The sequence below is a fragment of the Ictidomys tridecemlineatus genome, chromosome 14, assembly GCF_052094955.1.
Source record: "Ictidomys tridecemlineatus isolate mIctTri1 chromosome 14, mIctTri1.hap1, whole genome shotgun sequence".
Classification (NCBI taxonomy): Eukaryota; Metazoa; Chordata; class Mammalia; order Rodentia; family Sciuridae; genus Ictidomys; species Ictidomys tridecemlineatus.
In genome coordinates, this window is record NC_135490.1 from 55,689,746 (window position 1) to 55,708,674 (window position 18,929).

General features: G+C 36.1%; 1 protein-coding gene and 1 pseudogene across 2 annotated transcripts in view; both read right to left on the reverse strand.

Annotated features, from left to right (window-relative positions):
• Window positions 1-18,929, reverse strand: part of Gtf2e2 (general transcription factor IIE subunit 2) — a 74,314-nt gene that overhangs the window by 11,365 nt on the left and 44,020 nt on the right. The window contains exons 5-6 of the mRNA XM_005340373.4: window positions 18,632-18,814; window positions 9,582-9,675 (exon numbers count right to left, since the gene is read on the reverse strand). Coding sequence (XP_005340430.1) covers window positions 9,582-9,675; window positions 18,632-18,814 — 277 coding nt within the window. The remainder of the gene's footprint in view (window positions 1-9,581; window positions 9,676-18,631; window positions 18,815-18,929) is intronic.
• On the reverse strand, window positions 9,627-18,772 carry LOC144370431 (protein lin-28 homolog A pseudogene; annotated as a pseudogene). Its single transcript, XR_013430400.1, has 2 exons — window positions 18,632-18,772; window positions 9,627-14,138 (listed from the first exon to the last, which is right to left on the reverse strand). The product of XR_013430400.1 is annotated as a protein lin-28 homolog A pseudogene (transcript).

The window sequence follows — 18,929 nt, forward strand, 5'->3', positions numbered from 1 at the left end:
TAACACTACTGTGTTCTTACTATATGCTAGGTTTTGTTCTAAGCTCTAGAACTTGTATTTACATTATTCATTTAATCCTCATAATGAGATACCATTATTCCCATTTTACAATTGAGGAATTGCAGAAAAAGAGTATCTTGTGTAAGCTAGAAAGCAGCAGAGCTAAGATAAAAACTACAATTTCACTTCTTGACGGTCTTCTTGACCACTGAATTCATACTGCCTCTAAATAAATAAGATTTTGATTAGGGAAATAAATATCTCTGTGAAATAAGATGCATTCCTAGGTCCAATATTCTGTGTTCACCTCTCTGTTTAATTTTTTAAAATACTATGCAATAAACTGTCTCCTTACTTTAGCTGTGTCTCATCTTAAGGACATCTGTGTCTAATACAGATAGAATAAAGGATGAATCTTCACTGGGCCCCAAACTTTACTCACTCATGGCTCCTCTCTAGAGCTAAGACTGCCACCTAGTGTCTAAAATCAACATTAATACAATCAAAAAAACGAAGCATGTTGAGAAGTAAAACATGAAAGAGAAAAGAGAAAGACAAATGTTAAAATGTGCCAATTCAACCCCAGGCCTTGCACACACCAGACAAGAGCTCTAATAAATACTAAGCTCCATCCCAACCCCCAAATATGTCAATGTTCAATGAGTCTTAAGTGGAAATACACATTCTTTGTATTGTTAACAAAAACTCAGATTTTTAAAAACTATTTTTTAAATTGATGACACTGACATGTCCAAATAAATGAATGGTATTTTACCCTTGAGATTCCTGGACATATTTCCTCTGGTGTCCTTATAGCATTGTACCATTAAAATTATAAATATGCAACATGTTGTACTATACAGATGCTCCTCAACTCACAATGAGGTTACATCTCAATAAATCGACTGCAAGATGGAAATATTTTAAGTCAAAACACATTTGATACATCTAACTATACTGACCATCAGTATTATGTGTTCCTATGTCATTCTCCCTCCTCAGCATGTAAGCTCAAAGACAGAAACTTTATTCACCTTTATTTATTTATTCATTCGTTCATTCATTCATTCATTTTGTTTGGTTTGTTGTTGTTGTTGTTTATTTGTTTGGGTTTTTTGTTGTTGTTGTTTTGTTTTGTTTTGTGGTGCTAGGGATTGAACTCAGGGCCTTGTGCATGCAAGCATTCATTTATTTTGTACCAGGGATAGAACCCATAGGCACTTAACCACTGAGCCACAAACCCAGCCCTTTTTTGGGGTGCGGGGTGAGTAGTACTCGGGATTGAATTCAGGGGCATTCAACCACTAAGTCACATCCCCAGCCCTATTTTGTACTTTATTTAGAGAAAGGGTCTCACTGAGTTGCTTAGGGCCTTGCTAAGTTACTGAGACTGGCTTTTAACTCATGATCCTTGTGCCTCAGCCTCCCAAACTGCTGGGATTACAGGTGTGTGCTACTGCAACCAGTTACCCTTAATACTTTGATATCCCTTTTATCACTAAGTGTTGAATGACAGAACCTATGAAAACAGAGCTTAAAGACAATGAATATATCTCAATCTTTCTTTATTGTATAAAGTATACCTTTAATTCAATCCTCAACCTGGACAAGTTTGTCCCCCAGGGTAAATTTGGAAATATCTGAAGAAACAATTTTTATTTTCACACTGTGAGGAAGCTATGCTAGCCATCTAAAGAAGGCAGAGATGCTGACAAATATCCAATGCATAGGACAACTCTCAACAACAAAAAATTATTTAGCCTCAAAATGTCCAATACTGCCAAGTTTAAAATCCTGCTTACCTTCCACTATCTATCCTAGAAAGTATTAATTAATGAAAAAAATACCAGTTTATAATATTACAGCCTACAATCTAATTGTGTGCATGGATGTATGTGTGTATTAACAAAGTACTCTTTGTAATGCTTTAATACATACACACTTCATTTTCTCAAAATATACAATGCACATTGTGTAGTCATAGAATAGTTTACTTTTGGTTAAATCACAGAAAAGCTTCACTTTGCATTTTTTAGAGTTTTACCAGGAGTTGTATACCACTTAGGGAAAACACTGGTTATGGTTTATAAGTTGCTTATATGTCACTTAAATCAAACATTTATAAATAACAAATTCATGGTGACTCTATATATGAAGGTAAATAGGTGTTTTGTTTATATTCCACTTTTAGTAAAACTGTGCCTGACCATTTATAAATACTGAAAGAAAATTTAGAAACATAAATTTCCTTTTACTTCTTTATGTTACTTAAGGTTTTATACTGATCTTTAAAGAAAATGTGTGTTCATAGTTTATATTATCTATGAATTTCACAAGAGCAAAAATGGTGTTCACAAAATATTTGTCATTAAAAGGGTTCAATAAATCTGATGAATCAAACACCGTTAGTATAGGGAGAAAAAGAAAAAAAAAAATCAAAGTTTTCCTTTTGTCTTGCCTTTGCTATTCCCTCTACTTGAATACTCCCCCTAAAACTGTAACCATATGGGCACTATTCCGAGACTTACAAGGTTGGCTCTATTTCATTCCTTAGGTTTTAGCTTACCTCATCTCTTTTCAGCAAGTTTGTCTCTGAACTTTCCCAATGATTATACACCATGGCAAATAGCTCATTTATTTCCTTCCTAGCATTTTATACAATCTATAATATTTTTAAGTTTTTTTTCATTTTCCCCTGTAGTGTGTAAGTTCCATGAAAGCAGAAGAGTAGTTCATCTTTTTTACTACAGTGTCGCCTACATTTAGCAAAATGACTGGAGCACACAGTAAGAGAGAAATATTTGTTGAATAAATTCATAAATAAACATTAATAGATTATAACAAAAATCCCAGAAAATGTCAACAAGGAAATAAAGTCAATAGAGAGTAAGAAAATAAACATAAATTACACAACTTCTAAATAAATAAAAGGGAGAACACACCATATAACAATGATATAAAATGAGACTCAGAACCAATTCAAAAATTTAAAGATAACCACATGCCACCTACGAAGGATATGCCTAAAACAAAGAATACCGGTAGAATAAAATGCAAAAATCTATCAGTTGTGTTGGAAGCTGGGTAAGAATTAAGGGTTTGTTTGAGCCATCATAAGGCAGGATGGTTGCTTTTCTGGGAACGTGTGTAAAATTCCCAGATCATGCTGGTGCCCTGTCTCAGCTCACAGCCCAAAGTTCAAAGGCAGTTGCCCCCTTCAAAGCTGCCAAGCCCCAACCTACTTGTTTTCTCCATTTTCAACCTATTTTCCTAAAGAAGCTCCTCAATGAATCTCTTTGATGTGCTTAACTATAAATAAAGGATCCATGGATCAGACCCATCAAGTCTCCTCTACCCATCATCACAATGCCTCTGCTTTGAATAATTTCTCATCTTTTGTGCTTCTTTTTTGGTACCAGGGGATTGAACTCAGGCGCATTCAACCACTGAGCCACATCTCCAGCCCTATTTTTATTTAGAGACAGGGTCTTACTGAGTTGTGCCTCGCTTTTGCTGAGGCTGGCTTTGAATTTGTGATCCTCCTGTCTCAGCCTCCAGAACCGCTGGGATTACAGACTTGTGCCACTGCACCAGGCCTGTATTTCTTGATTTTTTTTTTAATTTTTTTTAGTTGTAGATGGACACAATACCTTTATTTTATTTGTATATTTTTATGTGGTGCTGGGGATCAAACTCAGTGCCTCATGCATGGTAGGCAAGTGTTCTGCCCACTGAGCCACAATCCTGGCCCCTTATTTCTTAATACTACTTTTCTAGAGTTTATTTCCAGCCAGTCCACACTTCCAACGGTCACCTACTCCCTCCCTATGTAGGCCATGGCCGGGAAGTCACATAAAACAAAAGACAAAGGTTATGACAGTAATGACTGATAAAGTAAAATTAAATATAATTCAAGTTAAATGAAATATAAAATAGAGGTACATTTTATAATGATATGGATACAATCCTTAAATAAACTATAATGGCCAAGAACATACACATACTAAAAACTCATTAAAAATAAATAAATAAAAATAGGGCTGGAGTCATGGCTCAGTAGTAGAGCATTTGCCAGGCATCTGTGAGGCCCTGGGTTCCATCCTCAGCACCACATATAAATAAATACAAGATCTACTGATAACTAAAAAATATTTTAACATAAATAATGGGGGTTGGGGGTTGTTCGATCCCCACTACCACATTAAAAAAAATAAAATAAAGGTACTATGTCCATCTACAACTAAAAAAAAAATTTTAAAAACTAAATACACAAAATAAAACACCAACTATAGGAAATATTGAGAAGACTTTAATGCCCGCTCAGACAGAATACATAGTCAAAAATTAGTAATGTAGAGTGATAGATTATATTTCTGTTAAAATTAAAACATAGTATACAATAAAAGTAAAACAATCCAATAAGTTACTTAACAAAGAAATAAAGAAGAATACCCAAGTACACCAAAAGTTAGCAATAAAAAGGCAGAAAATAAAACAAGTTCTAGAACCATACTCTGCAAAATTTAATGCTAATAAATTTGAAGTTTCTAAATGAATTAGTTTAAAAGAAAACACAGTTTCTAAATTGACTCACAAGATAAAAAACTTAAAAGACACAGCCAAATATGACACTAATAATGTTGTTTAAAAAACACAAACCAGCGGCTGGGCTTGTGGCTCAGCAGTAGAGCACTTACCTAGCAAGTATGTGGCCCTGGGTTGGATCCTTAGCACCATATAAAAATAAATAAATACAGGTATTGTGTCCAACCACAACTAAAAAATAAATATTAAAAAAAAAAACACACACACAAACCAGCCAGGCACCATTGTGAATACCTGTAATACCAGCTAGGAGGCTCAGTCAGGAGGATCACAAGTTCAAAGCCAGCCTCAGCAACTTAGCAAGACTCTGTCTCAAAAAATAAAAAGCTCTGAGGATGTGACTCGTGGTTAAGTGCCCAAAAAACACAGACACAGACACATTTATGGGTATATGTTTTCAAATCTTCTCCTGAAATCTAATATTCTCACAAGAAAGGAGTGGAAAGGAAAAAGAAAGAAGGAAGAAGTGTTCTTTTTTTATTAATCCAGCATAATAACCATACCAAAAAATCCTAAAAATGTTAGTATAAAAATTCCAAAGTACATAAGCCAAGGGAAGGGTATTCTAGGAGTATTAAGGATGATCTAGTACTAAGAAACCTGGGGAAATATTTCATGATTTATTAAATAAGTCAGCAACTATAAAGACTTTGGGGAGGCAGATATCAGGGATTGAACTCAGGGGTGCTTAACCACTGAGCCACATCCCAGCCCTTTTTAATTTTTTATTTTGAGACAGGTTCCCACTAAATTGCTTAGGGCCTTGCTAAATTGCTGAGGCTGGCTTTGAACTTGTGAACTTCCTGGCTCAGCCTCTAGAGCCACTGGTATTAGAGGAGTACACTACTGTGCCCAGCTAAGTAAAGATCTATTTTTTTTAATTATTTTATTTTATTTATTCTAGTTTGTTATATTTGACAGAATGCAAATCAATTCATATTATACAAATTGGTTATACACAAAGTAGAGTCACACTATTCATGTTTCCATCCATGTACTTAGGGTAATGATGTCCATCTCATTCCACTGTCTCCTATCCCCACACCCCCTGCCTCCCCCTCCCTCCCATTTGCCCTATCTAAAATTCACCTATTCCTCCCATGCTCCACCTCCATCCCCATTTTGAATCAGTATCCTTATATCAGAGAAGATATTTGGCCTTTGGTTTCTTGGGATTGGCTTACTTCACTTAGCATTATATTCTCCCAACTCCATCCATTTACTTGCAAATGCCATGATTTTATTCTCTTTTTTAAAATATCTATTTTTTAGTTATTTTTTAGGTGAACACAGTATCTTTATTTGTATATGGTGCTGAGGATTGAACCCAGTGCCTCATGCATGCTAGGTAAGCACTTTACCACTTAAGCCACAATCCCAGCCCGATTTTATTCTTTTTTAATGCTGAATAATATTTCATTGTGTATATATACCACAGGGTATCTAGGGTGGATCCACAATTTAGCTATTGTGAATTGTGCTACTATAAACACTGGTGGCTACTATAAACACTGAGGTGGCTAAGTCCTTCGGGTATAAACTGAGAAGTGGGATAGCTGGGTCAAATGGTGGTTCCATTCCCAGTTTTCCAAGGAATCTCTATACTGCTTTCCAGATTGGTTGCACCAATTTGCAGTACCACCATCAACGTAAGAGTGTGCCCTTTTCCCCACATCCTCATCAGTACTTATTGTTGTTTGTATTCTTAATAGCTGCCATTCTGACTGGAGTGAGATGAAATCTTAGTTTTGATTTGCATTTCTCTAATTGCTAGAGATGTTGAACATTTTTCATGTATTTGTTGATTGTGTATCATCTTCTGAGAAGTGTCTTAAAAGAGGCAAATATATTTTATCAATTTAGTTCTTCAATTTCTTCCTGATTAATATAGTTACATCATTAAAATAAAAATAACACATATATCAATGTGTAAGATGTATAAGAATATTTGCTGAAACATTGTTAAATATTTTAAAATCAACAGGTACACAAGGTGGAATACTAAATAGCCATGTATCATTTCAGACTATCTACAATACAGAGAAAGTAGAACAAACATCAAAATACAAAACTTGTTCCTGGATATGTGAAATTTTACTAATAAGCACATGTGATTACTTTTTTAAAATCTAGGGGGAAAAGTGAAGACTCTCATTTTATCCCTATCAGACAAACAATGAGGAAATGTGCAGAGTTTGGGCTAAAAAATAAAATAAATATTAAGAAATAGAAGTAAAAGAAAAAAATCTAAGCAACATTAAACAAAGGACAGAAAACGGTAACAGCTTAGTTTAAGGATTTCAAGAACAGCTGGGCCTATTACTGCTAAACACAATGTACATCCCTAAAACACTCCACTGAAATACTACCAAGAATTTCTAGAGTTTCAGTCTACTCTCTTCAAGAGCTATACAGTCTCTTTCTTAACTCAAATATCCACCTATAGAAAAGATAAATTATCCTATGCTGCCATCTGCTGAGCAGACTTGATGCTAAAAATTTCCACTGAGAATGTTTAAGTATCTTGGCTACTGAAGGTACCAAAGTAAATGATGGAGACAATAAAACTAGAGGTATATTTACAGAGGGAGAAGAAAGAGACATTGGACCAGAGTGATGATAAGAATGTCATTACAAAATGTCTGAGGTTTTAAAAATCAAGAAACAACAGCATCTGCGAATTATTTAGCATTATGGAGAAAGTCACCAAAAGAATGCAAAATAAAAATATTTAAGTAGTTGACACAAAAGGGACTGGAACTAAAGACAAGCACATCTGCTTTCTAGTGTAAGATCTTACTATTTGAACCTGTGATAAGTTATTTTCTTAAGTATGGCACATTTTTTTCAAAATGTAACTATGCCTAAGAATATGAGTTCTTTCTTGGAAGCATGTTTTTTAACTTAGAAGAATCTTAAATGTTTTTAAGACAAGAAATGCATCTAACAATTATAAAACTTAACAATAAGGCAAAATTTCAAGGAAAGAAGATTAAAAGCAATACAAAATTGCTAAGTAGTACACAAAACTTGGCTTATTAAGCATCTCCTGCTACAAGAAATAGTTCACTACTTGTTTATAGAAAAAGTTTACCTTATTATTAGAAACGACAACAAATTGGGGCTGGGGTTGTGGCTCAGTGGTAGAATGCTTGCCTAGCATGTGTGAGGCACTGGGTTCAATTCTCAGCACCACATAAAAATAAATAAAAGTCCACCAACAACTAATAAAAGAAAAAAGAAACGACAACAAACTGCTATTCTGCAGCAGAGTGTTCTGCAAATTTCTATTTAACTAACATTTATTGAGAACTAACTTTATGAATTACTCAATCAGGATTTTCACAAAAACACACATTTTATTTCCTAAAATAAATCACAGTCATCTAAGTAAAGCCTTACCTACTAAGCACCACAACCCTGAATATTTCTAGCCAAATAAGATAAAAGAAAAACCAAGGCTGAGGGTATAACTTGGTTATTGAGCACTTCCATCACATGCATGACACCCTGGATTCAATCATCAGCAAAGAAAGAGAAAAACTCATTATTGCAAAAATTACAAAATTATAATCAAAACATTTATTAACTACAAAAGAGACAAGATACCCAGCATGGTGGCATATAACTCTAATACCAGCCACTCAGGAGGCTGAGGCAAATTTGAGGCTAACCTGGGCAACAGTAAGATCCTAAGGAACTCAGTCAGACCTTATTTCAAAATGAAAAAGGGCTGGGAATGGAGTTCAGTGCCAAAGCACACCTGAGTTCAATCCCCAAAACTGCAAAAATAAACAAGTAAATAAATAATAGACAACATTTGTTATACAAAATTGCTCATTCAGTAGAATCTCAATTTTGTCATAAAGCAGCAATAATATTACAATATGTAAGCCACAGCAATAGTCTCATTATTTGTAGTCTAATATTACTATTCTTCTCTATGTTATTTTTATCTTTCTTTTTTTTTTTTAAAGAATTTAACTTTGGGGCTGAGGTTGTGGCTCAGTGGTAGAGCATTCGCCTCACATATGTACAGCCTTAGGTTCAATCCTTAGCACCACATAAAAATAAATAAATAAAACGAAGGTATTGTGTCCAACTACAATTAAAAAACAAATATTAAAAAACAAGAATTTAACCTTTAATTATGCTGTTGTTTATTTGTTTTTATGTGGTGCTGAGGATCAAACCTAGGGTTTCATCTGTCCTAGGCAAGTGCTCTACCTCACAACTCCAGCCCTCTCTATGTTATTTCTATATTGTTAGAATACTTTACTGAAGGTTCATATTACTTTTAAATTTTATAATTATATTCAGATTCATTTCTTGTCATTTTACAACAATTCAAGAGCAATACAAATTACAGTATATTACCCTCGTACTTGTTTAAATGGGAATTTCTGCTTGAATTTGTGAAGAAAATTTCTTTTCATTAAACATCTTCAGTTATATTTTACACAACCAATATTGCCTCCAAATATTTGAAACAAAAATCCAAAACAACATAGCTTAGTACCCGACTCTACAACTTCCAGAAAGAAAAAATTTATCTTCTTCCTTATCCAATGTGATAACTGAAAATTCATAAGTTAAGAAAATACCAGTCACCAACGTAAGTTTGTTCTTTCATGCATCCTGCATCAAGCTTTCTTACTGAAACATGAAGTGACATTTGTAAAACTACAGACATAGAAAAATAAATACCTATTTGGTACAGTTGAGCAATAAACAAGAAATCATAAACTGTTATATTGTGATTGCAAGTATAATTAACCTAAAATCTTTTAAATAACATTTTGAATTGCATTCTAAGAAACAACATATTAAACATAATGTCCTTTAGCTGTATTCTAAGATAATGCTAAGAGAGCGGTAACATTTAAATTATAACTGTATTATGAATATTATAAATTTTATCACACTAAAATTGCCATGTACTTACAAACTAAAGAAAGTAAAAAGAAAAGGCTCACCTTCATCTACAGAAAATTGACAGCTCTTATCGTTGAAAAAAAGTATTTTCTTCTTATCAGGACGATTTACAAACAGTATCTGGTCCCCTAAAGCCTTAAAGATAAAGAAAGATTTTTCAGTAAATTCTACATTACCTTGCACAAAAAAAAAAAAAAAAAAAAAAAAAAATTGTGTACAAAAAAGAATTCTGGACCCAGTTTCAAACCATCTTTGAGTCTCTTTCTTGAACAGTTTTATTTTTAAGGATTGATATTTTAAAACCTTTTGTTTTTTGAGTCCAAAGAACAAAAAGAAAAAAAATGTTAATGGAATTAAACTTAATTAATTACCATTTGGACCCAATGGACCCTTTTATTAATACAAGATACACTATGGGGTCTTTGTGTTCTTACTTTTCCTCTACCTTGAAATATTTTGCTGCTTACTCATTATTACCAATCAATTATTTCTACTTATGTTTTTAAAAAGCATTTTAAAATATGAAAATGGAAGGATGATTAACTCATCTAGAAGTATGAGGCAAAGCAGAATAATCATTCTTCTAATGGCATTGCCCACGTACTACAATTATTTTAAGAAGCTTATTATAAGCCAGGTGTGGTGGCGCAAACCTGTTTTCCAGCTACCTGGGAGGCTAAGGTAGAGAACCATTTGAGCCCAAGAATTCAAGGCCAACCTAGATGATATAGGAAGACTGGGTCTCAAAAATGGAAAAAAAGTAAAAAAGAAAGAAAGAAGAAATCTCCAAAAGATTGAAATACTGGAAGAGGCTCTGCTGTCTTTTAGCTTTCGTTGACCAAATTTAACAATTCAAAACTCTGTATCTCCTATCTGAGGAAAAACAAGAAAACTGACAGAATATATTTTACTATTATTAGATGAATCAGAATATGAATTCAAAAAGCCAGTTAGCAGCATTCTAGACTGCTATCTAATGAAATTCATCACAGAAATAAAGTCTTTATTTTTATTTATTTATTTATTTATTGAGTACCAATAAGTCTTTATTCATTGATTTTCCCAGGGAGAGGAGAAGGAAGGGAAGAGTCAGCATGTGTGTTATAAAATGATTAGAAAATAGGAAAGGAAGAAAGTATCTGGGTACAGCAAAATCAAATCATAATATAAAACACCCCAATAGTGGGGGTCACCAAAGCCCAAGGGGGCTTAGTCTCCTGTATTTCAGGAATGAGGGGAAGAGATGAAGGAAAGAACAGATAGGTACATACTTTCCCTCCCTCCCCATAAAATTCAAGATTTCACACAAAGTTTTGGTTTCTAGCAGTAAACATGGAGTTACATTTGTCCGTCTCCTATTAAACAATCTTGTGGCCACTTTGACATAAGTTTCTTGCACCTGAATAAAAGTTCCTGAGTGACTTGAACATACATTCATATTTTCTTTCCTGGTCTCCTGACCCCACTTTGTACATGGAAAGCCCCCAATTGCTTCTCTCTACTTTAGAATTACAGATTAAGTAGGTTTGATCCACGCAAACAGTAGTGTGGTATTTGGCATGAATTGCATCAAGAGCTGGTCTTGACTCAGGAGGTTAGGAACAAGGGACAGGGAATCCCAGCTTCTTTAGGAATTCGGCATAAGTCATTTAAGAGTTGTAGAGACACTCAAAGGGTTAAATGTGTATGTAGGTTTTCTTTTGACAAGAAGGTAGGATAAGAGTCAGGCTTTTGGGGCTGGGGATGTGGCTCAAGCGGTAGCGCGCTCGCCTGGCATGCGTGCGGCCCGGGTTCGATCTTCAGCACCACATACCAACAAAGATGTTGTGTCCGCCAAGAACTAAAAAATAAATATTAAAAATTCTCTCACTCTCTCCTCTCTCTCACTCTCTCTTTAAAAAAAAAAAAAAAGAGAGAGTCAGGCTTTTAGGACAGAAGATCTGGCCCAAAATAGCAAACAAGGAAAGAGGAACATAAAAGATGGTTTAAGACCCCCATTTCAAGAAGAGGGCCCCCCAAAATTATGTTTCAGATCCTTTTGCCTGGTGCAGAACCTTCTGTCAAAGATGCTTTGGCTATTTTTCTCTCAATACAAAAAGAAGTTTGTAAACAATAAAACCCCAAAAGAACATGGAGAAAGACCAACACATTATATTTACACAAACTAGGCCACCTAGCAATCACCAACTCAGAGACTTCAGTAAAGTCCTACAAAGCCCAGACAAATATAATAACTAGAGGGGGGCAGCATCTGGGGGAGACAAGAAACCAGGATCAGACACACACCACCCAATGCATTCTATTGCATTTATCCCATTTCAACACAGTGAGGTAGGTTTGCGGTGATCTCACAGCATGTAAATGAAACCCCCTTTCTTTCCTCTTTTAGCTACGGTGACACTACTCATAATTATTGCAGCAGGGCAGGACACTGGCTCTGGGCGCCACAAAGATTCCTTGCTATGGGTCTCCCTGGAAGCCAAGAGTTTTGGAAGGTTAAGGATGTTAAGAAGGTTAAGGATGTTATATAGCCTTCCTAGTACAGCACAGGGTGGGATAAGGGTACTGGTCTTTGAACTCATCCTTACTCTCCTTTTTTAAAAAAATTTAAAACAAAAACACATATACACCCTGTTGTACATGGTAGGCCTAGGCTAATCTGGTGAAGGATGGGTCTGTAAAGCAAGTTCCATGCCCTAGAATTAGACAACCATCACTTAACTTTGGCTTCCTCTTTGGGCCTGCTACCTGGCCCTCACCTCTCAAACTTCTCTGCACCACTTTTTTTTGTTTAGACTAATTTCCAGTTTTCCAGTACAAGGAGATCAAGTCATGGGGCAACTCAATTAAAACCTAGTCTCCTATGAAACATTTAAGATGGAGGGGGTTTCAAGAGGACAGTATAGCAGAAAAGCGAGCTCTAATTGGCAGAAATGAGGTAGTTCGATAGGCTGTGCACTCCAAATGGTTGCTCTCCATGGTGATAAAAATAACAACAAAAATTATTCCTGCTGTGCAGATCTGGAGCTGCTGCCACCTTATCCCTGAGATTGCTCATGTACCTGAGAACACAGTGCAGGAATGAGGGCCTTAGATTAAAATATACAAAAATACAAAACCAGAGGGCCATTTTTTTTTTAATTTATATTAAGAGGAAAAAAAAAGTTAAAATGCACAAGATACGTCATTCGCACACAGATAGAGCAGTTGGCATCCTGGAGAAAGTGGGACCCAAGGTGCAGTTATCCAAGGGAGCAAATAAATAAAATCACATTGGCCCAGAAAGAGTGGGAGTGAGCTAGGAGCAGTGGGTCTGCAGCTGTTTCCCCAACCACCCCTTTTGCCTATCCTCACAACCCATGACTTGGGACAGTTTCCAGCACTATGTCCCAAGATTGGATTATTAGGAAGGAAACAAGATGTAAAAACCCTGCTTTGCTCCTGAGATTGTCAAACAGAATGTGGTAGTTTGTGGGTTGGGTCCATTCATCTGATCTTCTGTATTAACTGTTTCATGCCCTGGTAAGGGAAATATTATTACATTTCCTTCTTTGAAAGGAAAACAACCTCCCTATCCAGGCCACTTTCAAAAGCTAGAGGTTTTGGGTGAAGACTCAGATAAAGCACACAGGTTTTAAGGTAGCTTTGCCCCAAAGCCCTTACTTGCATTTTGATAGAGCATGGTTGGAGTTCCTTTGCCTCGCCCCTTCCCCCCACTGAAAGGGAAGATGGGATGATGAGGGGAACCCCCCGCCTGAGAAACTTGGCACTGCCAGCTACCCCCAACCCACCCTTATCCCCACTTTCTCCACTCTGCGGACTGATGCCTGCTCCTTGAACTCCTGATAGCAAAAGAATAGTCCCCACCCGCTATGGCTCAATTCTGGGCCTCTGCAGGGAGCAGGGCAGGGCTGTGGATCTCTTCTTCTTCCTCCCAGAAATAGGCTGGCTTGCCCTGGGAGCTGGGCCTTCAGTGGACAAGAGGCTACCATATGATTGATGCTTTGGCAGAAGTGGCACTTCTTGGGCTGGGGTGGCTTGCATTCCTTGGCATGATGATCTAGACCCACCACAGTTGTAGCTCCTGTCTCCTTTGGATCTGCGTTTTTGCATGTTCTTCCCCTTTGGTCGCCTCTCACTCCCAATACAGAACACACCACCAGGGCCAGTAACACGGATGGATTCCAGGCCCTTGGCAGACTTCTTAAAGGTAAACTCCACTGCCTCGCCCTCCTTCAGGCTGCGGAAGCCCTCCATATGCAGCTTACTCTGGTGCACAAAGACGTCCACTGGGGGGTCAAGCGCGACCCCAGCGTGGGCGGTCATGGACGGGAAGCCAAACCCCATGCGCACGTTGAACCACTTACTGAAGCCGGCATCATGCAGCAACTGCGGTTGTCTGCTGCCTGGGCCGCGTCCACTGGCGCCTCCTCGGGCGCCTTCTCCACCGCCTTGGTGCAGCCACCTGCAAACTGCTGGTTGGACACGGAGCCCATGGTCGTCTGCTGAGCCCGTGGCCCCGGGCCCTTAGTCGGGCGGCTGCTGGCCCCAGAGAAGTCCGCAGGCAAAGGGGTGGTTCGGAAAAGAGGCTGCTACATCTTCCCCCCAAAATAAAGTCTTTAGATGACAACACAACACATAAATCATCTCAATCTTCAGAATCAATGAATGGCCAGACATGGTAGTGCATGATTACCAGTGGCTCAGGAGGATAAGGCTGAAGGATAACAAGTTCAAAACCAGCCTCAGCAACTTAGTGAGGCCCTAAGCAACTTAGTAAGACCTTGTCTCAGAATAAAAAATTTTAAAAAGGCTGGGGATGTGACTCAGTGATTAAGCACATCTAGGTTCAATCCCTGGTACCAAAAAACAAAACAAAACAAAACAAAAATTACTGAGTAAATGAGATACTTCTAAGGAAAAAACAAAGTATTCTCATCCAGTTATTCAACAGAATAAACTTCAGCATACAATATATTTTGTGATAAGAATCTTTATCGTCTCACTCTGATAAAAGGATGTATTATAATATTCTTTCTTCTTTTTGATGTGCATTTGCCAAAATTTAACAGATGTTTGTTATGTTAGAGTCAGTCTCTCTCTCTCTCTCTCTCTCTCTCTCTCTCTCTCTCTCGTAGTGCTGGGATTGAACTCAGGACTTCACATATGCTAAGGACATGCTATACCAACATGCTAAATTCTTATTAAAATGTATTATGAAACTGTACTTTTTTAAAATATTCATAAAATGACTTAAAATATTTAAAAATGATAAAATTAAGTCCATGGGACCCAAGTGGTAAATGGTTATGACTGTACTGAAGATACTGCTAAAAGAAACTGAGGAAGATACAATTAAATCAACAGACTCCCATGTTCATGGACTGGTAAACTTAATATTGTTGGGATGTCAATACTACCCAAAGTGATATACAGACCCAATGTATTCCCCATCAAAATCCCACTAACACTTTTTGCAGACATAGAAAAATCCACCCAAAAATTTATATGGAATATCAAGGAACCCCAAATAGCCAAACCAACCTTAAAAAAGAACCAAACTAAAGATCTCACTTTTCCTGATTTCAAAAGATATCACAAAGGCTGGAGTTGTAGCTCAGTGGTAGAGCACCTGCCTATCATATTCGAGGCACCACATAAAAATAAATTAAGTTATTATGTCTAACTATAAATAAAATTTTTAAAAACTCACAAACCTACAACAAATAAACATTGTAGCGCTGGCATAAAAACAGACATATATACACTAATGAAACAGAATAAAGAGCCTAGAAATAAACCTTTGTATACATGGTTAAATGATCTTCAACAAGAGTGCCAATACCACTCAATGGGGAGAGGAGAGCGGCTTCAACAAATGGTGCTAGGGAAACTGAAACATGTAAAAGAATAAAGTTGAACCCTTATCTTACCTCCCTAAACAAAAAATAAACTCTCAGTGGATTAAAGACCTAAACTTAAGACCCAAATTATAAAACTCATAGAATAATATAGGGGAAAGTTTCATGGCATTAGATTTGCTATTGATTTGGACAAGACACCAAAGGCATGTGCAACAAAGTAAAAAACATATATAAATGGGACTACATCCAATTTTTTAAAAAAATGCACCAAAGAATACAATCAACAGAATGAAAAGGCAACCTACACAATAAGAGAAAATATTTGCAAATCATGTGTCTATGAAGAGATTAATATCTAGAATATACAAAGAACTCCCTCAACTAATCAACAATAAAACAACCCAATTCAAAAACAAAGGATTTGAACAGACATTTCTCCAAAGATGAAACCATCAATAAGTACATGAAGATGCTCAAACTCACTAGTCATTAGAGAATGCAAATCAAAACCATAATGACCTCCATGCATGGTGGTGTATCCCTGTAATCCCAGCAGGTTGGGAGGCTGAGGCAGAAGGATCAGGAGTTCAAAGGCAGCCTCAGATACTCAGTGGGGCCCTAAGCAACTCAGGAGAGAGCCTATCTCTAAATAAAAAATAAAAAGGGGTTGGGGATGTGGCTCAGTGGTGAAGTGTCTCTGATACCAATCCCTGTTATAAAAAAATAAAAAATAAAAATAAAAATCTATAATGACCTATCACCTCACACTCATCAGGATGATTATCAGAAATAAAAAGAAAATAACAGTGTTAACAAAGATGTGGAAAAACTGGAACCCTTGTACACTGTTGGAGGACTACAAAATGGTACAACCACTAAGGAAAACAGTATGGCAATTTCTCAAAAAATTAAAAATAGAACTAATCAAATGATCCAGCAATTCTATCTCTAGAAATATATATATTTAAAAAATTGAAGTAGTTTCAAAAGAAACATTTGCACACGTTAACAGCAGCACCATTTGTAATGGGTAAGGTGGAATTAATTCAAATGTGCATCAATGGATGAACAGATAAACAAAAATGTGGTATATACATACAATGGAATATTAATTGGCTTTACAAAGGAAGGAAATCCTGACATATGCTACTACAACATAGATGAACTTTGAGGGTATCACATCAAAGTCAAATACTCTAGTCACAAAAAGACTGGATGATTTCACTTATATGAGTAGTCAAAAATAGAATGGTGACTTGCTGGAGACTGTGAGAAGAGGGAAAAGTAGTTGTGTAAGAGGTACAGGGTTCAGTTTTGTAAAATGTAAAAATTATAGAGATCTTTTGCATTACAATGCAAATATACTCAACACTATTGTACACTTAAAAATGGTTAAGATGCTAAATTTTATAAGTTTTCTACCACAATTAAACTTACTTTTAATTTTAAAAAAGAACAGTATAGATCATTCAATACATCATCTTTAAAATTAATGTATCACATCACAAATACAGATTAGCTGAATAGGACTATGCTGGCAGTTAGAAAACCCCCAAATAACAAATACTGAGGGATGAGTAATCTGAATAGTCACTAGTTTTCTTCCTTCTTTTGTTTTATTGCTTTTCCAAAAACCTTTGTGCTCTTTGCTAGCACTATATCATACATTTCTTCAAAACACTGTATGATCAACAATGAGAGTAATTATCTTCCATCTCTAAAAGGAACTGAAGAGAAACAATGCAAAAGGGATTTAGCTTAGGTATGCCAAAAAACTCCTTGATAGAACACACCTTTATATTCATGTGTGTGTGTGTGTGTGTGTGTGTGTGTGTGTGTGTGTGTGTGTGTGTGTGTACACATAATATATTTGAGGGGGTGCTGGGGATAGAACTCAGGGCCTTGTGTATGCAAGGCAGGCACTCTACCAACTGAGTTATATACTCCCAATCCCCATAGCTTTATATTTTTAAAAATAGAATTGAAATTCTGGGTTTCAAACAATCTTGCTTTAAAATAAGAACAGACTATGTGCTTTTTATGACCCTTTCAGCTGTAATCCTAAGGGAACAGAACCAGGGAAAATAGAGTATCAAAGTGACTTTACATCACAAAATTAAGGAATTACCGGATCATAGCACTGCCACATTAGAAGTAATAAAAAATCTAATGTATAGTAATACTGGCCACTATCAAAATAAAAGAAAGAGTGGAGCAGGAAACATGTAGTCTTAAAAATTTAGATTCAGTAGCTTTACTTTTCAACATGCTCTTAAAGTTCATAATTTATCAACTTTTGTGACATGTCACTTTTCACATTTGTATAGATTAAGTTAAGATATTTTAAGTTAAAAATCTTAGGAGGGTTCTTTTACTGGCAGAGGCCAAGTAGCTCCTAAAGGACCAATCCTCCAACAGAAATCACTATAAAACCCTTAAAATACTTTAAAAATCAAACTACCAAAAGGAACTGAGGTCAACCAAAAGCAGGCAGAAAATGGTGGAAGAAAGAGCCAATCTGCAGTTAAAACTCAATAAAATCCTCAGTGTGTCTAGAGAGAAGAACCAGAAAACAAGAGAATGGGGCAACCACATGGAAAGTGAAAGTAGGAAACTCTATATAATAAATCTGATCAGAGGTAAAAATTCTGCCCAAATCTCTTGCTGCCTTAAAATACTCATGAATAAAAATGCTCCAAGAAGAAGAGTTAAGGCTAAAAGAAAAGAATGGATTTGTCATATGCTGCTCATATGTAATATACATCAGTATAACTTTTATTGAGAGCAACTTCAGCATACCGAAACAGCCAGCCTATTCAACTAATGCTTTTGTGCTTTCATGCAATGTCTACTAGAATTGTTGAAGGAGCTCTTGATTACAAACACAACTTGACAAAGAACACTAATATCGTTGAGGAAAAATTTTCAGAAATATTCTGAAGAATCAAATAATCATACTACTATAGCAACAAAAGAGAGCTAAGTTACACAAAGATGACTACCCTCTTTCCTGCTCTATGGCACAACACATATTTCAAGTCTCTGAGTGGCTATAAACACACACACACACACACACACACACACACACACACACACACACACGTGTGTGTGAATGATAGAGGCTTTAAAAATGACTTAAATATTTTAAAGTTAAAACCAAGAATATATTTTTAAAAAATATTTTAAACTATTTTTCTATTAAGACACAGAAAGGAAACAGAGGTTACCTTGACAGCTTTCTGGGAATTGGGCAGTCCTTCTTCAATGTCTTCTAAAAGAATTCCTCCTAATCCTCGCTGGTCATGCTGATCTAAGAGCCTAAGTAGGGCCTTCTTATCTTTCAAGTTGTACTTGGGCTTGAAGGCATACTTCCCATCTACTACTTTAATTTTGGGATTGTTGACTAATGCCTGTAACAATGACACCATTTGAGTATATCAACAAAAGGAAACCTCATATGTGTACTATTTATATACATTTTTTTGAGGAGAAATAAACCATCTTATCATAAGAGTTTTGAAGAAA